Genomic DNA, 19,820 nt, shown 5'->3' on the forward strand with positions numbered 1-19,820 from the left:
TGGCCAGATACTGGTTAGATGAGTAATAGAGGCCTACGGAACTGGCTCCATACTCCTTTGGACTTATTCACATTTTATTGTTACAAAGTGGGATTAAAAGGGATTTCATTGCAATGTTTTGTCAACAATCTACACAAAATACTGTCAAAGTGGAAGATTTTTTTTAAAATTGTAAAGATTGATAAAAATGTAATAGCTAAAATATAGTCATTGCATAATTATTCAGCCCCCTGAGTCAATACATGTTAGAAACACCTTTGGCAGTGATTACAGCGGTGAGTTTTCTTGGGTAATTCTCTAATTGTTTTACAAACCTGGATTGTGCAATATCATCCCGGTATTCTTTTCATAATTGTTCAAGCTCTGTCAAGATGTTGGGGATTGTGAATTCCCCTCCCAGTGTCTGATGTAAAGCAGAATGAAGCAGGTTTTCCCTACAATTTTGCCTGTGCTTAGTTCCATCCTGTTTTTTTTTATCCTGAAAAAAAACAAATCCGTATCTGCTGATGTCAAGCATAGCCATACCATGATGCACTTACCACCATGCTTGAAAATAAGTAGGCAGTTATTCAGTGATGTGTTGGATTTACCCCCAAACATAAGGCTTTGCATTTAGGCCAAAAAGTGTATTCCTTTGTCGTGTTTTTTTGCAGTCTTACTTTAGTGCCTTGTTGCATACAAGATGCATGTTTTGCATTTGTATTCTGTATATTTGTATTCTTCTTTTCACTCTGTCATTTAAGTCATTGTGGACTCACTACAATGTTGTTGATTCATCCTCAGTTTTCTCCCATCACAGGCATTGAACTCTGTAACTGTTTGAAAATCACCAAGTGTTGAATACATACAGAGAATTTGAGTTCATTGTTGACAAAAATAATTAAATTAAATACATTTTAATCCCACACTGTAACACAATATAGAGTGAAGAATACACTTGCTGTATACTTAAGTTTCTGTATACATAGTGTACTTGATCACTCATAAGCAGAGTTTGAATGATTATACTGATTTCCAATTAGTGTTTGAAGTTGAAGTACAGTTTTAATGAGTCTGTACGTTTAATGATAGTGAGCATATTACTATATTACTATATTACATAGTACTTAAAGACTGAAAAACAATTCATTTAAAGTACACTTATAATAAGCATATTGAAGGTTGATGATAGTGTATTTATAGTATACTAAAAGACTGAAATAGCAATGAATATAAAGTACAATTTTAATAAGTGTGTTGAAGTGTAATTATAGTATATATATATATATATATATATATATATGTATATACATATATATGTAGTATATAGTATAGAATAGTACATTTCGTATTTTAAGTATATTGTTAGAATATTTTATATATAAGAACACTTTAGTATACTTATTAATTTATTAAATATATTTATTTTTGCTTTGGATTTCATTCTCCGGACTTGAAACCCACTGAAAACCTATGGTTTGAATTGAAGAGGGCAGTCTATAAGCGCAGACAAAGGATATCAAGGATCTGGAAGGATTCTGTATGAAGAAATGGTCTTAAGATCCCTCCCAATGTGTTCTCCAACACATACATTTCTTTAGAAAAAGACTTCACGCTGTTATTCTCGCAGGGCTAGGTATTGAAAACAGGGGTGTCAATCATTTTGACCCCTACCTTTTTGAGAGAAAAAAAGTATTACTTGTTAAACAAAATCTTTTTCTCTGAGCAATTGTATGAGTTTAAAATAATATAATTTTCCCATTTATTTGAGCATAGCTCAGTAATTTAATTATTTATTTCATACAGTCATTTTTGCTCATCTTTATCAAGGCTGTCAATAATTTCAGAGCCCACCGTGTATATACAAATTTAAAACATGTTCCCGCCTCCCAAAAGACTTAACTCTCCACCAAAATTTTTTAAATACATAATTACTGAAAATGTGTTAATTATGGAATAGCACTGAATAACTAGAATCACTGTTTTGTAACTATAAAATACATTTACCACCATTTGTTCAAGACACCTGCTACCCTAGCAGGGGAAAGTGTTACATAGTGACTCATATTCATCACAGTGTGTATTTAAAGCTGCTTTTTGGATCAAGGTCAGAGAATTACTGGCCAGTTGAGATTCAATTAATTGAATGCAGTTTTGGGAGTTCAATTGTAGTTTCGATAAAGATTTTAATATTTTAACATCTGATGTTGTGAGAGATAAGATTATCTAAATGTAACTTACCCAACATGAGAGCCCCAACTATACTTTTTAAAATGTTCTGTATGAAATAACTATGTGAAATTAACTTTTACTGCATAGTGTGGGAGCCTATTGCCAACCCATGTCCACTGTGGATGGTAGTGCAGCATTTTGAATTATACCCCTGTGTCATCAGTATTACTGTGACTTACCCAGCACTTCAATAGTTTTGTATTTTCAGCAGATTCTCTAAAACACAAAACTCATCCCCTGTGATTGGTTGTGGCTCAGCATGCTCTATTGTGCCTCGCGGCCGTTTGTTCGCCTGGTTTCCGACACACAAACTAAACTTTCCTGCCAGCCTGGGCAATACTGGGCTCCGGAGTGCTTTGACAACCCCCTGTAATATTGGAATTTCTACCTTTTTTTCAAAAAGGATAATAAAGGTAGGTTGTTACTTACCTAAAATTTGACGTAATGTGTGCTTTGACATAATGTAGGTGACTCAAAGTTAATATTTCTTCAGAGAAAAGACAGAAGAGAGGACAGAAGAGAGGACAGAAGAGAGACAGATCAGTCATGTCAGGGTAAATACAGTGTATCAAAGCTAAAACTATGTGCCACATTTGAAAATACTTTGCTCTAACAAACTGTCTAAAAGCAGCAGGCCTATGGTAAAACAAGTGGAATATGAATGTGTAAATTGAAAGATTATTCTTTTCAAAATATCATTGATTCAGACCCTTTCAACTATTCAAAGCATGCAATGTTGTGTTACTCTATGCTGTATTCACCAGCCATGAGATGGTAGTGTATAGAGATGCTTCAGTGTCCCAGCCAGATGTGCTGTAGGCTAACTGTCTCCTCTGTCAGTGTGCTTGGCAGGATGTACAGCTTCATGGGCGGTGGGTTGTTCTGCGCTGGAGTCGGGAACATACTCCTTATTATCTCCACAGCAACCGATTACTGGATGCAGTATCGTCAATCTAACAACTACATGCATCAGGGCCTGTGGCGCTACTGTATGCCAGGGAAATGCATGACACATACAGATAGCATTGGTAAGAGCAACATGTCTCCTTTGTCATCAAATGTACTGTAAGTTAAATAAAGGCCTTGATGAGGTCACATTCAGTCATTTGTTCCATGCTGTGAATATCTAGTGTAAAATCATTTCCACAATAAAGGAATCCGCTCCTTTTATTTGAGCAGGTTTAGTTGCTAATAAATCACCACATTTCAATAGTTGGGGCAATATTTTGAATATTGTGTAAAAAATAATTGTTAAGTGATGTGTCACATTTGAGTAAAGTGTGAAATGTAATTCAGTAGTAGACAGGAATAGTAGTAATGCTTATTGGGTAAGTACCTGTACTGTACTGAGTATCAGCCTTGTCCTCTCTGTGCCCTCTCTGTCACCAGCGTACTGGGATGCCACCCGTGCCTTCATGATCCTCTCCCTGCTGGCCTGCTTCCTTGGCATTGTGATCGGCGTCATGGCTTTCATACGCTCCTCCTCCTTCAGTGGGTTTGACAAGACGTTTACTGCCGGCATCCTCTTCTTCATCTCCTGTAAGTGTTTCCTTCCCCTCCTCCTGTCATTTCTCCCTGTCACTCTCTATATCAAGCATAGAAATAGAATGAATTAATTCCATGCTATCAAGTCCCTGTTGAGGGATGTGAAAAAGGGAATAAAGCAGCGTTTGATTGACTACTCTCCACAGGTTTCTTTGTACTGCTAGCGATGGCTGTGTACACTGGGGTGACGGTGAACTACTACGGGAAACGATATGGGAACTGGCGCTTCTCCTGGTCCTACATCATGGGTTGGGTGGCCGTGGTTCTCACTTTCTTCTCAGGTAGGATGATGTGGTTCTGCCTACAGAGCTAGATGCATTTACTATCTGTGTGTCCCAAATGGCAAACTATTGCCTGTAGTGTTCTACGTTTGACCAAGGCCCATAGGGCTCTGGTCAAAAGTAGTGCACTATATAAGCAGTAGGGTGCCATTTGAGATGGCTCAGTCCAACATGATTAATTTGAATATTTTTTCTTCACGTAAGTAAATAATCCAGTGGACAGCATGTCCATGAACTGAATGGTATTGTCGTCCCATTTTCTTTTACAGGTATCTTCTACATGTGTGCCTACAGGATGCATGAATGCCCGAGAAACTCCAACTCCCGCTGATTTGACAAACAAAACAAAACACAGCTGACACCGGGGTTTACACACCAACAGTAGCTACGTCATTTCTTGTTTACCTGACCACTATTGAATATGCAATAAAAAGGGTAGTCTTCTTTTTATTGCGTGGTATTCATCTGTCTGATAATGAAGAATATACACCACAGTTATGGTAATGTCCAGTTAGAAGTTATAACGTTTCTTTAATGCTGCGTTATGTAACTTTTTGGGTGACCCGACAAATTCATAAAAATGTGAGTTATAGATCAGTCATTCTGATTAATAGCAAATCTAAGTGGTAAATATGTTCTATTTGCAACATTTCTATGGTTCCCGTTCTTAAGTTTCATTTTTGCATCTTTTACTTTCAGTTTTGTACACCAGCTTCAAACAGCTGAATATACAATATTTTTCGTTATGGAAATATATTTCAGCGGTTTAAATAGAGTGTGTAGAGAGTATCACTGTACTATGTGCTTTTTATTGTAACAACTGAAATTAGGCAAACTATTATAATTTTAGCAACCAGGAAATGGCAAGTGATTTCTGCATAGCACAGCTTTAACATCTAAATGATAAACCCTGATGGTCATCAAGACTGTCATAGGTGTCAAAATTAAAAGGAGGATCTGGAAGAGCGTGAATTCAAGAGACTATTTTTTAATAGTTATCTTTAGCCAACAGTGCAGTGCAAAGGCAAAAACATTTTGCAGTCACAGAATTCCACTTGTGAAAAACATGCTCTGTATAGTAACCATTCACTGGTTAAACTGAAAATGTTTAAGAATAGGTAGAACAGTGCCCATGAAAAATATTCAATTCATTGGTTGCTTTCAGCATAAAAAGATGAATGACCAAAACAAACATAAGTAGTCAATGCAGATTGTGAAAATAAAGGTTCAGCCCATTCCAAGCTTTAGAATGGTGACGACTATTTAGCCATATCCAATCAGGAGTAAATGTATACTCTGAATGGTTTAGTCGACTTCCTCAATGGTTGGTCCAGAGGATCCGCCTCCTCCGGGTGTGGCACCACCAGCCCCTGGCATCCCCCCTGGCATCCCCCCTGCATCCTGGTACAGCTTGGTGATGATTGGGTTACACACCTTCTCCAGCTCCTTCTGATGGTGCTCAAACTCCTCCTTTTCTGCAGACTACAAGGAGAGAGAAAGAGAAAGATAGACATTAGTGCTCCAACCACCAGACATTTGTTTAATCAAATTACAATGAGGGACTCAGAGCGCTATACTTGATTTTAGATATGAACATTAACCCACTCCATTCTGGTTGAAAGACCCAGAGGCAGTAACTGTACCTGGTTCTTATCCAGCCAGCTGATGACCTCGTTGCACTTGTCCATGATCTTCTGTTTGTCCTCGTCGCTGAGCTTGCCCTTGAGCTTCTCGTCCTCCACGGTGGACTTCATGTTAAAGGCGTACGACTCCAGGCCGTTTTTGGACGCCACCTTGTCCCTCTGGACGTCGTCCGCAGCTTTGTACTGCTCAGCCTCCTGGACCATGCGCTCTATGTCCTCCTTACTCAGACGACCTATGGAGAGAGGGACAGACAATGAGATGGAGGCTTTGTTAAAGCATTGTTGGAGAGGACATTCCTATTTAAAATGGTGTGCATACCTTAAAATGGCATAGTGTTTAAAGCTACATTCTGGGATTTGGATATTCAAGAATCAAAAGCGTAAGTATCAACAATTGAATTGCCATGAACAGATACCCCAGATCCCAGACTATAGATTTACAAGGTAATCTGTGATTGGTTCATCCATGTTTGGACTTTTGAATATACTGTATATGCACCAAAACATTCCAAGGCCATCTCAAAAGTGAGGTTCTAAGTTTATCAAACTTTCAAAGCAGAATTACTTTCCCATTGTTCCTCAACTGTAGCGTATGATATACCATTTTCTAGCTCAGTCTCCACTTTGATCCAAAGTAAAAAATGATTTAACATTTTGCTACACAAAACCGGATCGAGTCCGTCGGTCACATATATGCTAGTTAAATTAACTCCTTTGTTTGTAAACAATATAATTGTAAACAAACACTGTTCAGCCTCAAAACATGGTTAAAACTATAATTTTGATATCATGGATGATTAGTCTTTGCATCCATAGCTAGGTCTATAAATTTGAGAGAGGTTACATTTCTCCAGCCCCATCCCTCAACTTTCCCCCCCAAAACAGTGGCGGGTGGGTGCTTTTTTTTTTTATTGTTTGAAAATCAGATTTGCCCTTTAACTGTAACTACTACTAAGTCTACCTTTGTCATTGGTGATGGTGATCTTATTCTCCTTGCCAGTGCTCTTGTCAGAGGCGGACACGTTCATGATGCCGTTGGCGTCGATGTCAAAGGTGACCTCGATCTGAGGCACACCCCGGGGGGCTGGTGGGATCCCACACAGCTCAAACTTCCCCAGTAGGTTGTTGTCTTTGGTCATGGCTCTTTCCCCCTCATACACCTGACAGACACAGACACACACTCAGGTCAACACTGATGTGGATACATTCAAATTCTCATTTCAAGTTTTAATGTAAACACTAAAATAAATTAGTGTGTGGGTCAATATTGACTCCAATCCAAATTCAACTTAAATATCAACTAGAGTATATGCTAACATTTTGACACTGATGGACACAATCCATTGAGGTACCTAGGAATGAGTCATAGTACGTCCCCCTCACCTGAATGAGCACCCCAGGCTGGTTGTCTGAGTATGTGGTGAAGGTTTGCGTCTGCTTGGTGGGGATGGTGGTGTTCCTCTTGATGAGCACGGTCATGACCCCTCCGGCCGTCTCAATGCCCAGGGACAGTGGTGTGACGTCCAGCAGCAGCAGGTCCTGCACGTTCTCAGACTTGTCTCCGGACAAGATGGCCGCCTGGACAGCTGTCAGACACAGGGGTCATCACTCATTCTTAAACAAACCATCAAAGAATTTACAATGCCCTTTCCATATTAGTCTCCACCCGGCACAGCCAGAAGAGGACTGGCCACCCCTCATAGCCTGGTTCCTCTCTAGGTTTCTTCCTAGGTTTTGGCCTTTCTAGGGAGTTTTCCCTAGCCACCGTGCTTCTACACCTGCATTGCTTGCTGTTTGGGGTTTTAGGCTGGGTTTCTGTACAGCAATTTGATATATCAGCTGATGTAAGAAGTGTTATATAAATACATTTGATTTGATTAGGGCTTCTCTGAATGAAAGTTAGAAAGGGTAGAACAGGAAAAGACAAGTTGACAAGAAGGTTTACTGGGCAAAGCTTTGCCCAGTAAACCTTCAGATAAAAGAGGGAGCTACAAAAACAAAGAGCCTCACCTGCACCATAGGCGACAGCCTCGTCAGGGTTGATGCTCTTGTTGAGCTCCTTCCCGTTGAAGAAGTCCTGCAGCAACTTCTGGATCTTGGGGATGCGCGTGGAGCCTCCCACCAGGACAATGTCGTGGACCTGGGCTTTGTCCATCTTGGCGTCCCTCAGAGACTTCTCAACGGGGTCCAGGGTGCCTCTGAACAGGTCAGCGTTCAGCTCCTCAAAGCGAGCCCTGGTGATGGAGGTGTAGAAGTCGACACCCTCATACAGAGAGTCGATCTCGATGCTGGCCTGGGTGCTGGAGGAGAGGGTGCGCTTGGCACGCTCACAGGCAGTGCGCAGACGACGCACGGCCCTCTTGTTGTCGCTGATGTCCTTCTTGTATTTGCGCTTGAATTCTGAGATGAAGTGGTTGACCATGCGGTTGTCAAAGTCCTCTCCTCCAAGATGGGTGTCTCCGGCAGTGGACTTCACCTCAAAGATCCCGTCTTCGATTGTCAGGATGGACACATCAAACGTACCACCGCCCAGGTCAAAGATTAGGACGTTTCTCTCCATTCCCACCTAAAAACATTTTTTTTTTTTTGCGAGTTAAATTATTTTTAGGGTGAAAATTTGTCTCTCAAAACACGTGGTCAATGGGCCTCAGGTATGCATTACAGTTCTGAGTTCTAAGTACTGTTGTTAGTGTTGATAAATATATATAAATTAACCTTCTTGTCCAGGCCATAGGCGATAGCAGCAGCGGTTGGCTCATTGATGATGCGGAGTACGTTGAGACCTGAGATAGTCCCTGCGTCTTTGGTGGCCTGGCGCTGAGAATCGTTGAAGTAAGCTGGCACAGTGACCACTGCATTGGTTATAGTCTGCAGGAGGAAACATTTACAACTAAGTGAACAGACAAGACAGTCTTCATTTTTGAAAGTCACCTCTACAGTGTGAAAAGAATGCATTTATATTTTGTTAAACCATTCAGTAACACCCAAAAGACCATAACATGCATTGCTATGAAGACAGAGTGATAGGACTGTTGTGATGCTCACCTTGCCCAGGTAGGCCTCTGCAATCTCCTTCATCTTGACCAGCACCATGGAGGAGATCTCCTCTGGGTAGAAGGCCTTGGTCTCTCCCTTGTACTCCACTTGGACCTTGGGCCGTGTCGAGTCGTTGATCACTGTAAACGGCCAGTGTTTCATGTCTGCCTGGACGACACTGTCGTCAAACTTCCGCCCAATCAGCCGCTTCGCATCTGGGAAAAGATAAGGGGGTAAACAGGAGTTAATGCCACACAAGTACATCTTATATACCGTACATGGTATTCAATCAATTTCTCCAAGTTAATTTCTTACCAAACACTGTGTTTGTGGGGTTCATGGCCACTTGGTTCTTGGCGGCGTCCCCAATCAGCCTTTCTGTGTCTGTGAAGGCAACGTAGCTGGGTGTGGTCCTATTGCCCTGGTCGTTGGCAATGATCTCCACTTTGCCATGCTGGAACACACCCACACATGAGTAGGTGGTGCCCAGGTCAATGCCAACTGCTGGTCCCTTTGACATGGTGTCTGAAAATGAAGAGCGATAACATTAAAACAAACTGTGTGGTGGCAAAGTTGAGATTTTTTAAGAGATCTAGGTATGAACTCATTGACCCAGGTAAGTGATCCTGAGGGTAGACTCTAGGGGACAACTCTGTACAACTGGTCAAGTTGGGTCTATTTTAGTATAGGCCTGTGACACATGATGCTATTTTCAGAAAAGTTCATACAATAGTAGCCTATCGTGTCATTGAAAGACCCCGGGACCACCTGTTCAAAAAGGAGTATGGCATTATTGGATACTCACACTGCTCTCAAGGCAGGTCTGCCGGTTTTTACTAGCGGAAGTGACTTTTCGTAGCAGGTTTATGAGAACTTAAGCAGCAGGTTAGGATAATTAATATGGCATGTTAGGAAAATGTATGTGTAATGTTAGGATAATTAGATTAAGGTTAGGAAAAGGGTTAGAAATTGCTAAAATTGTCACAACCCCACAAAGCTAGATACAAACAGGTCTGCCCTGAGAACAGTCTTAGTTTCCACTAATGCGATTCTGCATTCAAAAGACTCATCCTTGTCTTGACCTTCAGTGCAACAGCTGTCTTTCAACCATACATTCTTCAAAGCATTTCGTCTTGATACAGACAGTTATTTTAGTAGCAGGTTAGAAGAGCAATTTCGCTAACCTTAGTCTCATAACCTGCTACGAAAAAGTAACTTCGGTATCGAAGCAGCGTGAAGAGTGTTTCCCTAGTTACAGGTTGGGAGTAGGCAGGGGGGTAAAGAAGACGTGCTTTATTACATCATTTTACATTTGAGTCATTAGCAGACACTTATCCAGAGCGATTACAGTTTGTGCATTCATTTTAAGGTGGCCCAACCACATATCACAGGCATTGAAAGTACATTTCTCCTCAATAAAGTAGCTATCAGCAGTCAGAGTTAGAAAAGGGGGGTTAAATGCAAGTACTGTTTACGTTTTTTTATGTCCGCCTGTTTTAACTGAATAGCTAAAGTAACTCCATACTTATTAACACTTTAACCAAATGAACATGATAGAACAAATCCTGGAAGCGATTCCTCACTACCGCCTACTCAAATACAAAACAAACATTTTGCCGGGAGTTGTGTCACTGAGGGCACGCCCCTGCCCTGCGGGTTGGGAAATTGCTGGAACATTCCGTTCAGCTTCACCACCATCCAACTCACGTAGGCTTGCCATTAAAATAGGTTTCACACGCAATTATTTAAACTAGAACATATGTTACCAGTACATTAGGCTACATCGAAAAAGGTAAACCAATTGTTCAACTTAATAGGTTAATGTTGGAAGGCAAGCCTTCTTCACAGTTAGCCTAACAAGAGAGCGTCCCTTTAAACTGCCATATCCGATGACGCAATCGTTGAAACTATTTTTGCGTTCAAAAATAATGTAGCCATTTTCAATTAGAATCTGGGTTTACAGGAGACGTTGAATATGGCGATTCTACACGAGACTTGAATATGAAACCCAACCGTAGGTAACGTTTCCTGTGAATCCAGATTATGCCTAATATAGCCACTTATGCTTGCTGTTTCAGTATTGCTTCAAGCTTGTTAGCCTAACTTACTGTTTTTCATCTCCAACAATTGTAATGCTGATATATTCAACCTCCATTTCAAAATGCTTACCTTATTAAAGATTAGAAATCAGACAAAAAATGTAGCTTCACCCTGAACAGTACAGAAGGTTTCCGCCTCTACAATATTCTCGCAGAAACTGGGCGGGCTGGTGATATTTGAGGAATATAAAGATTTCCGCAGAACAGTCTAGAACTGAGCGACGTAGCCAATCAAGTCAAGCTTCTTGTGTGCCACAGGGAGGGGGAGTTAATTGAATGCAAGTGTCACAAAAAAAAGTGATGTGATGTCCTAGGCAGGCCAAAACTCCATCCCACCTAAACAATTTCACAGTATTATTCCAACCTATTTTTTAAAAACTTTATTTAACTAAGCAAGTCAGTTAAAAACAAATTATTATTTACAATGATGACCTACCAAAGCATCAGCTACTCTTTCTGGGGTCCAACAAAATTAAAGCAGTTATAAACATTTCGCAACAGATTTCACAACACATTAAGGGTGCGTTCATAAATTCACTCTGGCTGTCTACTCCGATTTCAGAGCACTCTTGTCTGAGAGTGCTAGTGTTCAGAATAACTGATCAATTTATGAATGCTCAACACCTGTTGAATATGGCCGGTGTCAGTAAACGTCGGCAAAAAACGCAATTAAATTGTTGCGAGCAGCACAGTTACAGTCACCAACGCCCTGGAAAAAATGGAAACAGCCTAACCAGCTTTGCTAGGGCAAGTAAAATGGTCAGAGTGAGGTGTTCTCTCATTTGTTTCTGGAAGTACTGTAGCTAGCAAGCTAGCCAACGTTAGCCAGTTAGCTTGGGTTCTTGACTGCCGTTGTGAGGTCAGAACTCTCAGATCAACCGTACTCCTCCGCCAGAGCATCTAGTATGCGGTCTGAACGCTCCGATAGAAACGCTTGGAGTATACTCTGGCACTCCAGAGTGAATTTACGATCACATGCCCTCCGGCCACTACTCTATTATTACATATCTACAACACAAAATCCATGTGTATAGTGCGTATGTTATCATGTGTGTGTATGCGTGTGGCCTGTGCCTGTGTGTCTCTTCACAGTCCCCACTGTTCCATAAAATATATTTGTATCTCTTTTTTAAATCTGAGTTTACTGCTTGCATGAGTTACTTGATGTGCATAATTGAATGTAGTCATGGCTCAAGGTAGTTAGTTATGTGAGCCTCCCATATGTAACCGATGTGAAATGGCTAGTTAGTTAGCGGTGGTGCGCGCTAATAGCGTTTCAATCAGTGACGTCGCTCGCTCTGTGACTTGAAGGCTTTTGTAACGATGCTTCGTGGGTGTCAGTTGTTGATGTGTGCAAGGGTCCCAGGTTCGAGCCCGGGTTGGGGCGAAGAGAGGGACGGAACCTACACTGTTACACATAGTCTGTTCTGGACTTGGGCACTGAGAAAATACCTCTGTTGGCATGCCTTGTGGTATGGATGGGTGTCTGAGCTGTGTGCTAGTAGTTTAAACAGACAGCTCGTCAAGGAGAGCAAGGCGACATATTGTTAGCTCTTCGTGTACGTTTAAAGGCCAGCCGGGCTGCCCTGTTCTGGGCCAATTGTAATTGTCCTAAGTCCCTTTTTGTGCCCACATGACTGACTGGACAGTAGTCCAGGTGCGACAAAACTTGGGCCTGTAGGACCTGCCTTGTTGATAGAGATGTTAAGAAAGCAGAGCAGTGCTTTATTATGGACAGACCTCTCCCCATTTTAGCAACTGTTGTTTACGTTTAGACCATAATAGTTTACAATCCAGGGTTACTTCAAGCAGTTGCTCAACTTGCTCAATTTCCACATTATTCATTACAAGATTTAGTTGAGGTTTAGCTTTTGATTTTTCCCAAGTACAATGCTTTTAGTTTTTGAAATATTTAGGACTAACCTATTTATTGGAAGTTACACTACCGGTCAAAAGTTTTAGAACATCTACTCATTCAAGGGTTTTTCTTTATTTTTACTATTTTCCACATTGTAGAATAATAGTGAAGACATCAAAACTATGAAATAACACATATGGAATCATGTAGTAACCAAAAAAGTGTTGAACAAATCAAAATATATTTTATATTTGAGATTCTTCAAATAGCCACCCTTTGCCTTGATGACAGCTTTGCACACTCTTGGCATTCTCTCAACCAGCTTCATGAGATAGTCACCTGGAATGCATTTCAATTAACAGGTGTGCCTTCTTAAAAGTTAATTTGTGAAATGTATTTCCTTCTTAATGCATTTGAGCCAGTCATTTGTATTGTGACAAGGTAGGGGGTATACACAAGATAGCCCTATTTGGTAAAAGACCAAGTCCATATTATGGCAAGAACAGCTCAAATAAGCAAAGACAAACAAAAGCCAATCATTACTTTAAGACATGAAGGTCAGTCAATATGAAACATTTCAAGAACTTTGAAAGTTTCTTCAAGTGCAGTCGCAAAAACCATCAAGCGCTATGATGAAACTGCCTCTCATGAGGACCGCCACAGGAATGGAAGACCCAGAGTTGCCTCTGCTGCAGAGTATAAGCCTCAGAAATTGCAGCCCAAATAAATGCTTCTCAGAATTCAAGTAACAGACACATCTGTGTGAATCAGGCTTTGTGAATCAGGCCATCATGGTCGAATTTCTGCAAAGAAAGCACTACTAAAGGACACAAATAATAAGAAGAGACTTCCTTGGGCCAAGAAACACGAGCAATGGACAGTGGAAATCAGTGGAAATCTATCCTTTGATCTGGAGTCCAAATTTGAGAATTTGGTTCCAACAGCCGTGTCTTTGTGAGATGTGGTGTGGGTGAACAGATTATCTTTTTTTGCCCCAAGATGGCATAGCAGTCAGACGTCCTTTGTCCTCCTCTTGTCGTGTCCCGTGTATATATATGTTTACATATTTTCTTCGCATATCTTTTTACATATTTTTTTTCTAAAAACTCAACCTCAAAACACTCTCCTGCAAACCGCCTCACCAATTTAAAAAAAAGTATTATTTACCTCAAATCTGAAATCCTCAACAGAAGCTAGCCAGAGGTTAGCCAGAGGTTGGCCAGTTCACTGGCTAACGTTGGAGTTCAGCTAGCCACGGTTAGCAGTCATCAGCTATCCATTAGCTCGAAAAGCTATCGGCAGTTTTGTACAGCGCGACTCAGACCAGAGCATACCGGACCTATTCTCTCTCCATATTCCCGGATTTCTACCGCAGGCTCTGGACATTTACACCTGGATCTTGCAGCTAGCTAGCTGCTACCTGAGTGACTATTGGCAAACGTCGGTCCCGGAGCTAACATAAATTATTCCGGAGCTAGCCAGCTGAAGAGTTCCATCAGCCACTCCTGGGCTACAATCACCTATATGGACCCGTTTTACTGCCGATGCGGAGCCCCTTCGGGCCTTCACGACTGGACTACCGACGTTATCTGCCCGAGGGTGTTATCCAACTGGTCCCTCCGTCGTGACGTAACCCGAACGCCCATCTGCGGCCCGCTAATCGTCAGCTGTCTTATCGGCTGCTATCTGAATAGGTCTATCGGACAATTTTCTTGGGCCACTATAACTATAACTATTTTGCCAATTGCACTGGTCGCCTCTACCACACGGAACCCCACTAATCTGCAGATGGAAACGCACAAGGTGGCTAAAAACAGACCTCCCTCCATCTTCTACCAGCTTGCTACCTATGGCTCGGCTAGCTGTCTAATTCTCACTGGACCCTTTGATCACTCGGCTAAGCATGCCTCTCCTTAATGTCAATATGCCTTGTCCATTGCTGTTCTGGTTAGTGTTTATTGGTTTATTTCACTGTAGAGCCTCTAGCCTTGCTCATTATACCTTATCCAACCTTTCAGTTCCTCCACCCACACATGCTATGACATCTTCTGGTTTCAATGATGTTTCTAGAGACAATATCTCTCTCATCATCACTCAGTGCCTAGGTTTACCTCCACTGTATTCACATCCTACCATACCTTTGTCTGTACATTATACCTTGAAGCTATTTTATCGCCCCCAGAAACCTGCTCCTTTTACTCTCTATTCTGGACGTCACAGACGACCAATCCTCATAGCTTTTAGCCGTACCCTTATCCTGCTCCTCCTCTGTTCCTCTGGTGATGTAGAGGTGAATCCAGGCCCTGCAGTGCCTAGCTCCACTCCTATTCCCCAGACGCTCTCTTTTGATGACTTCTGTAACCGTAAAAGACTTGGTTACATGAATGTTAACATTAGAAGCCTCCTCCCTAAGTTTGTTTTATTCACTGTTTTAGCACACTCTGCCAACCCGGATGTCCTAGCCATGTCTGAATCCTGGCTTAGGAAGTCAACCAAAAACTCTGAAATCTTCATCCCTAACTACAACATATTCAGACAAGATAGAACGGCCAAAGGGGGCGGTGATGCAATCTACTGCAGAGATAGCCTGCAGAGTTCTGTCCTACTATCCAGGTCTGTACCCAAACAATTTGAACTTCTACTTTTAAAAATCCATCTCTCTAAAAACAAATCTCTCACAGTTGCCGCCTGCTAAAGACCCCCCACAGCCCCCAGCTATGCTCTGGACACCATATGTGAACTGATTGCCCCCCATCTATCTTCAGAGCTCGTGCTGCTAGGTGACCTAAACTGGGACATGCTTACACCCCAGCCATCCTACAATCCAAGCTTGATGCCCTCAATCTCACACAAATGATTAATGAACCCACCAGGTACCACCCCAAAGCCGTAAACACGGGCACCCTCGTAGATATCATCCTAACCAACTTGCCCTCTAAATACACCTCTGCTGTTTTCAACCAAGATCTCAGCGATCACTGCCTCATTGCCTGCATCCGTAATGGGTCAGCGGTCAAACGACCTCCACTCATCACTGTCAAACGCTCCCTGAAACATTTCAGCGAGCAAGCCTTTCTAATCGACCTGGCCCTGGTATCCTGGAAGGATATTGACCTCATCCCGTCAGTAGAGGATGCCTGGTTATTTTTTTTAAATGCCTTCCTCTCCATCTTAAATAAGCATGCCCCATTCAAGAAATTTAGAACCAGGTACAGATATAGCCCTTGGTTCTCTCCAGACCTGACTGCCCTTAACCAACACAAAAACATCCTGTGGCGTTCTGCATTAGCATCGAACAGCCCCCGTGATATGCAACTTTTCAGGGAAGTTAGAAACCAATATACACAGGCAGTTAGAAAAGCCAAGGCTAGCTTTTTCAAGCAGAAATGTGCATCCTGCAACACAAACTCAAAAAAGTTCTGGGACACTGTAAAGTCCATGGAGAATAAGAACACCTCCTCCCAGCTGCCCACTGCACTGAGGATAGGAAACTCTATCACCACCGATAAACCCACTATAATTGAGAATTTCAATAAGCATTTTTCTACGGCTGGCCATGCTTTCAACCTGGCTACCCCTACCGCAGTCAACAGCACTGCACCCCTCACAGCAACCCGCCCAAGCCTTCCCCATTTCTCCTTCTCCCAAATCCATTCAGGTGATGTTCTGAAAGATCTGCAAAATCTGGACCCCTACAAATCAGCCGGGCTAGACAATCTGGACCCTTTCTTTCTAAAATTATCTGCCGAAATTGTTGCAACCCCTATTACTAGCCTGTTCAACCTCTCTTTCGTGTTGTCTGAGATTCCCAAAGATTGGAAAGAAGCTGCTGTCATCCCCCTCTTCAAAGGAGGGGACACTCTTGACCCAAACTGCTACAGACCTATATCTATCCTACCCTGCCTTTCTAAGGTCTTTGAAAGCCAAGTCAACAAACAGATTACCGACCATTTCGAATCCCACCGCACCTTCTTTGCTATGCAATCTGGTTTCAGAGCTGGTCATGGGTGCACCTCAGCCACGCTCAAGGTCCTAAACAATATCGTAACCACCATCGATAAGAAACAATACTGTGCTGCCGTATTCATTGACCTGGCCAAAGCTTTCGACTCTGTCAATCACCACATCCTCATCGGCAGACTCAATAGCCTTGGTTTCTCAAATGATTGCCTCCCCTGGTTCACCAACTACTTCTCTGATAGAGTTCAGTGTGTCAAATCGGAGAGCCTGCTGTCTGGGCCTCTGGTAGTCTCTATGGGGGCGCCACAGGGTTAAGTTCTTGGGCCAACTCTTTTCTCTGTATACATCAATGATGTCGCTCTTGCTGCTGGTGAGTCTCTGATCCACCTCTACGCAGACGACACCATTCTGTATAATTCTGGCCCTTCTTTGGACACTGTGTTAACAACCCTCCAGACGAGCTTTAATGCCATACAACTCTCCTTCCGTGGCCTCCAACTGCTCTTAAATACAAGTAAAACTAAATGCATGCTATTCAACCAATTGTTGCCTGCACCTGCCCGCCTATCCAGCATCCCTACTCTGGACAGTTCTTATTTAGAATATGTGGACAACTACAAATACCTAGGTGGCTGGTTAGACTGTAAACTCTCCTTCCAGACTCACATCAAACATCTCCAATCCAAAGTTAAATCTAGAATTGGCTTCCTATTTCGCAACAAAGCATCCTTCACTCATGCTGCCAAACATACCCTCGTAAAACTGACCATCCTACCGATCCTCGACTTCGGCGATGTCATTTACAAAATAGCCTCCAATACCCTACTCAACAAACTGGATGCAGTCTATCACAGTGCCATCCGTTTTGTCACCAAAGCACCATATACTACCCACCACTGCGACCTGTACGCTCTCGTTGGCTGGCCCTCGCTTCATACTCGTCGCCAAACCCACTGGCTCCAGGTCATCTACAAGACCCTGCTAGGTAAAGTCCCCTTTTATCTCCGTTCACTGGTCACCATAGCAGCACCCACCTGTAGCATGCGCTCCAGCAGGTATATCTCTCTGGTCACCCCCAAAGCCAATTCCTCCTTTGGCCGTCTCTCCTTCCAGTTCTCTGCTGCCAATGACTGGAACGGAACTACAAAAATCTCTGAAACTGGAAACACTTATCTCCCTCACTAGCTTTAAGCACCAGCTGTCAGAGCAGCTCACAGATCACTGCACCTGTACATAGCCCATCTATAATTTGCCCAAACCACTACCTCTTCCCTTGCTGTATTTACTTATTTATTTTGCTCCTTTTCACCCCATTATTTCTATTTCTACTTTGCACTTTCTTCTACTACAAATCTACCATTCCAGTGTTTTACTTGCTATATTGTATTTACTTTGCCACCATGGCCTTTTTGCCTTTACCTCCCTTATTTCACCTCATTTGCTCACATTGTATATAGACTTATTTTTCTACTGACTTATTTTTCTACTGTATATGGCAGGCCAAAACCTGAGAAGATTCCATGCAGGAAGTGCCCTGTCTGACAATTTGTTGTCCTTCTGTTGCATCTCTCTCGAAATTACAGCATTTCTAAGGCTTCCATTGGCTCTCTAAAGCCTTTAGAAAGCGGAATGACGCGTCTCCTGTCTCTGGGCAAAGTACAGCAGCAGAGTTTGTAAGTGGCCTGCCTGGGGACAGTGACACTGGAGATGCGTGTTCACGAGACTTCGCCATTTTTTCTTTCTCTCTTTGAATGAATAAAACGTTGTCCGGTTGGAATATTATCGCTATTTTACGAGAAAAATAGCATAAAAATTGATTTTAAACAGCGTTTGACATGCTTCTAAATACGGTAATGGAATATTTTGAAATTCTTTGTCACGAAATGCACTCGCGCATTACCCTTCGTATAGTGACCTGAACGCACGAACAAAACGGAGGTATTTGGATATAACTATGGATTATTTGGAACCAAAACAACATTTGTTGTTGAAGTAGAAGTCCTGGGAGTGCATTCTGACGAAGAACAGCAAAGGTAATCCAATTATTCTTATAGTAAATCTGAGTTTGGTGAGTACCAAACTTGGTGGGTGTCAAATTAGCTAGCCTGTGATGGCTGAGCTATGTACTCAGAATATTGCAAAATGTGCTTTCGCCGAAAAGCTATTTTAAAATCTGACATAGCGTTTGCATAAAGGAGTTCTGTATCTATAATTCTTCAAATAATTATGTATTTTGTCAACGTTTATCATGAGTAATTTAGTAAATTCACCGGAAGTTTTCGGTGGGTATGCTAGTTCTGAACATCACATGCTAATGTAAAAAACTGTTTTTTGATATAAATATGAACTTGATTGAACAAAACATGCATGTATTATATAACATAATGTCCTAGGAGTGTCATCTGATGAAGATCATCAAAGGTTAGTGCTGCATTTAGCTGTGGTTTTGTTTTTTGTGACATATATGCTTGCTTTGAAAATGGATGTGTGATTATTTTTGGCAGGGTACTCTCCTGACATAATCTAATGTTTTGCTTTCGCTGTAAAGCCTTTTTGAAATCGGACAACGTGGTTGGATTAACGAGAGTCTTATCTTTCAAATGGTGTAAAATAGTCATATGTTTGAGAAATTGAAGTTATAGCATTTTTGAGGTATTTGTATTTCACGCCACGCAATTCCACTGGCTGTTGAATAGGGTGGGACGCAAACGTCCCACTGGCCCAGAGAGGTTAACTAACCTCCAGACGAGCTTCAATGCCATACATCTCTCCTTCCGTGGCCTCCAACTGCTCTTATTCAACCAATCATTGCCCGCACCTGCCCGCCCATCCAGCATCACTACTCTGGACGGCTCTGACTTAGAATACATGGATAACTACAAATACCTTGGTGTCTGGCTAGACTGTAAACTCTCCTTCCAGACTCATATTAAGCATCTCCAATCCAAAATTAAATCTAGAATCGGCTTCCTATTTCGCAACAAAGCATCCTTCACTCATGCTGCCCAACATACCCTCGTAAAACTGACCATCCTACTGATCCTCGACTTCGGCGATGTCATCTATAAAATAGCCTCCAACACTCTACTCAACAAACTGGATGCAGTCTATCACAGTGCCATCCGTTTTGTCACCATAGCCCCAAACACTACCCACCATTGCGACCTGTACGCTCTCGTTGGCTGGC

At 42.0% G+C, this 19,820-nt stretch overlaps 2 protein-coding genes across 4 annotated transcripts; one reads left to right on the top strand and one right to left on the bottom strand.

Annotated features, from left to right (window-relative positions):
- The first annotated feature begins 2,386 nt into the window (after window positions 1-2,386).
- Window positions 2,387-4,487, top strand: LOC115206389 (lens fiber membrane intrinsic protein-like). 2 transcript variants are annotated; one of them, XM_029773279.1, is made up of 5 exons: window positions 2,387-2,624; window positions 3,052-3,239; window positions 3,601-3,750; window positions 3,903-4,037; window positions 4,307-4,487. In XM_029773279.1, exons 2-5 carry the CDS (start codon window positions 3,065-3,067, stop codon window positions 4,366-4,368), a joined length of 522 nt encoding a protein of 173 aa, XP_029629139.1. In that variant the 5' UTR covers window positions 2,387-2,624; window positions 3,052-3,064; the 3' UTR covers window positions 4,369-4,487. The 2 variants fall into 2 exon arrangements, with proteins under 2 accessions (XP_029629139.1, XP_029629138.1); XM_029773278.1 differs by lacking the exon at window positions 2,387-2,624 and adding an exon at window positions 2,725-2,765.
- Window positions 4,488-5,005: 518 nt separating this feature from the next.
- Window positions 5,006-11,290, bottom strand: LOC115206388 (heat shock cognate 70 kDa protein). 2 transcript variants are annotated; one of them, XM_029773277.1, is made up of 10 exons: window positions 10,886-11,006; window positions 9,901-9,964; window positions 9,032-9,241; window positions 8,726-8,931; window positions 8,396-8,548; window positions 7,691-8,246; window positions 7,064-7,266; window positions 6,642-6,840; window positions 5,681-5,913; window positions 5,006-5,519 (listed from the first exon to the last, which is right to left on the bottom strand). In XM_029773277.1, exons 3-10 carry the CDS (start codon window positions 9,234-9,236, stop codon window positions 5,343-5,345), a joined length of 1,932 nt encoding a protein of 643 aa, XP_029629137.1. In that variant the 5' UTR covers window positions 9,237-9,241; window positions 9,901-9,964; window positions 10,886-11,006; the 3' UTR covers window positions 5,006-5,342. The 2 variants fall into 2 exon arrangements, with proteins under 2 accessions (XP_029629137.1, XP_029629136.1); XM_029773276.1 differs by lacking the exon at window positions 9,901-9,964 and having other exon boundaries at window positions 10,886-11,290.
- Window positions 11,291-19,820: the final 8,530 nt, after the last annotated feature.

The sequence above is a fragment of the Salmo trutta genome, chromosome 13 (assembly GCF_901001165.1).
Source record: "Salmo trutta chromosome 13, fSalTru1.1, whole genome shotgun sequence".
NCBI classification, from domain to species: Eukaryota; Metazoa; Chordata; class Actinopteri; order Salmoniformes; family Salmonidae; genus Salmo; species Salmo trutta.

Excerpts from the sequence above, each read along its gene's own strand:
- LOC115206389 (XM_029773278.1), top strand. Across the intron at positions 3,240-3,600 it reads GACACATACAGATAGCATTG|CGTACTGGGATGCCACCCGT; the intron begins GTAAGAGCAACA and ends CTCTGTCACCAG. Across the intron at positions 4,038-4,306 it reads GGTTCTCACTTTCTTCTCAG|GTATCTTCTACATGTGTGCC; the intron begins GTAGGATGATGT and ends TTTCTTTTACAG.
- LOC115206388 (XM_029773276.1), bottom strand. The coding sequence starts at position 9,236 with ATGTCAAAGGGACCAGCAGTTGGCATTGACCTGGGCACCACCTACTCA. Across the intron at positions 8,932-9,031 it reads CCCCACAAACACAGTGTTTG|ATGCGAAGCGGCTGATTGGG; the intron begins GTAAGAAATTAA and ends ATCTTTTCCCAG. Across the intron at positions 5,520-5,680 it reads GCTGGCTGGATAAGAACCAG|TCTGCAGAAAAGGAGGAGTT; the intron begins GTACAGTTACTG and ends CTCTCCTTGTAG.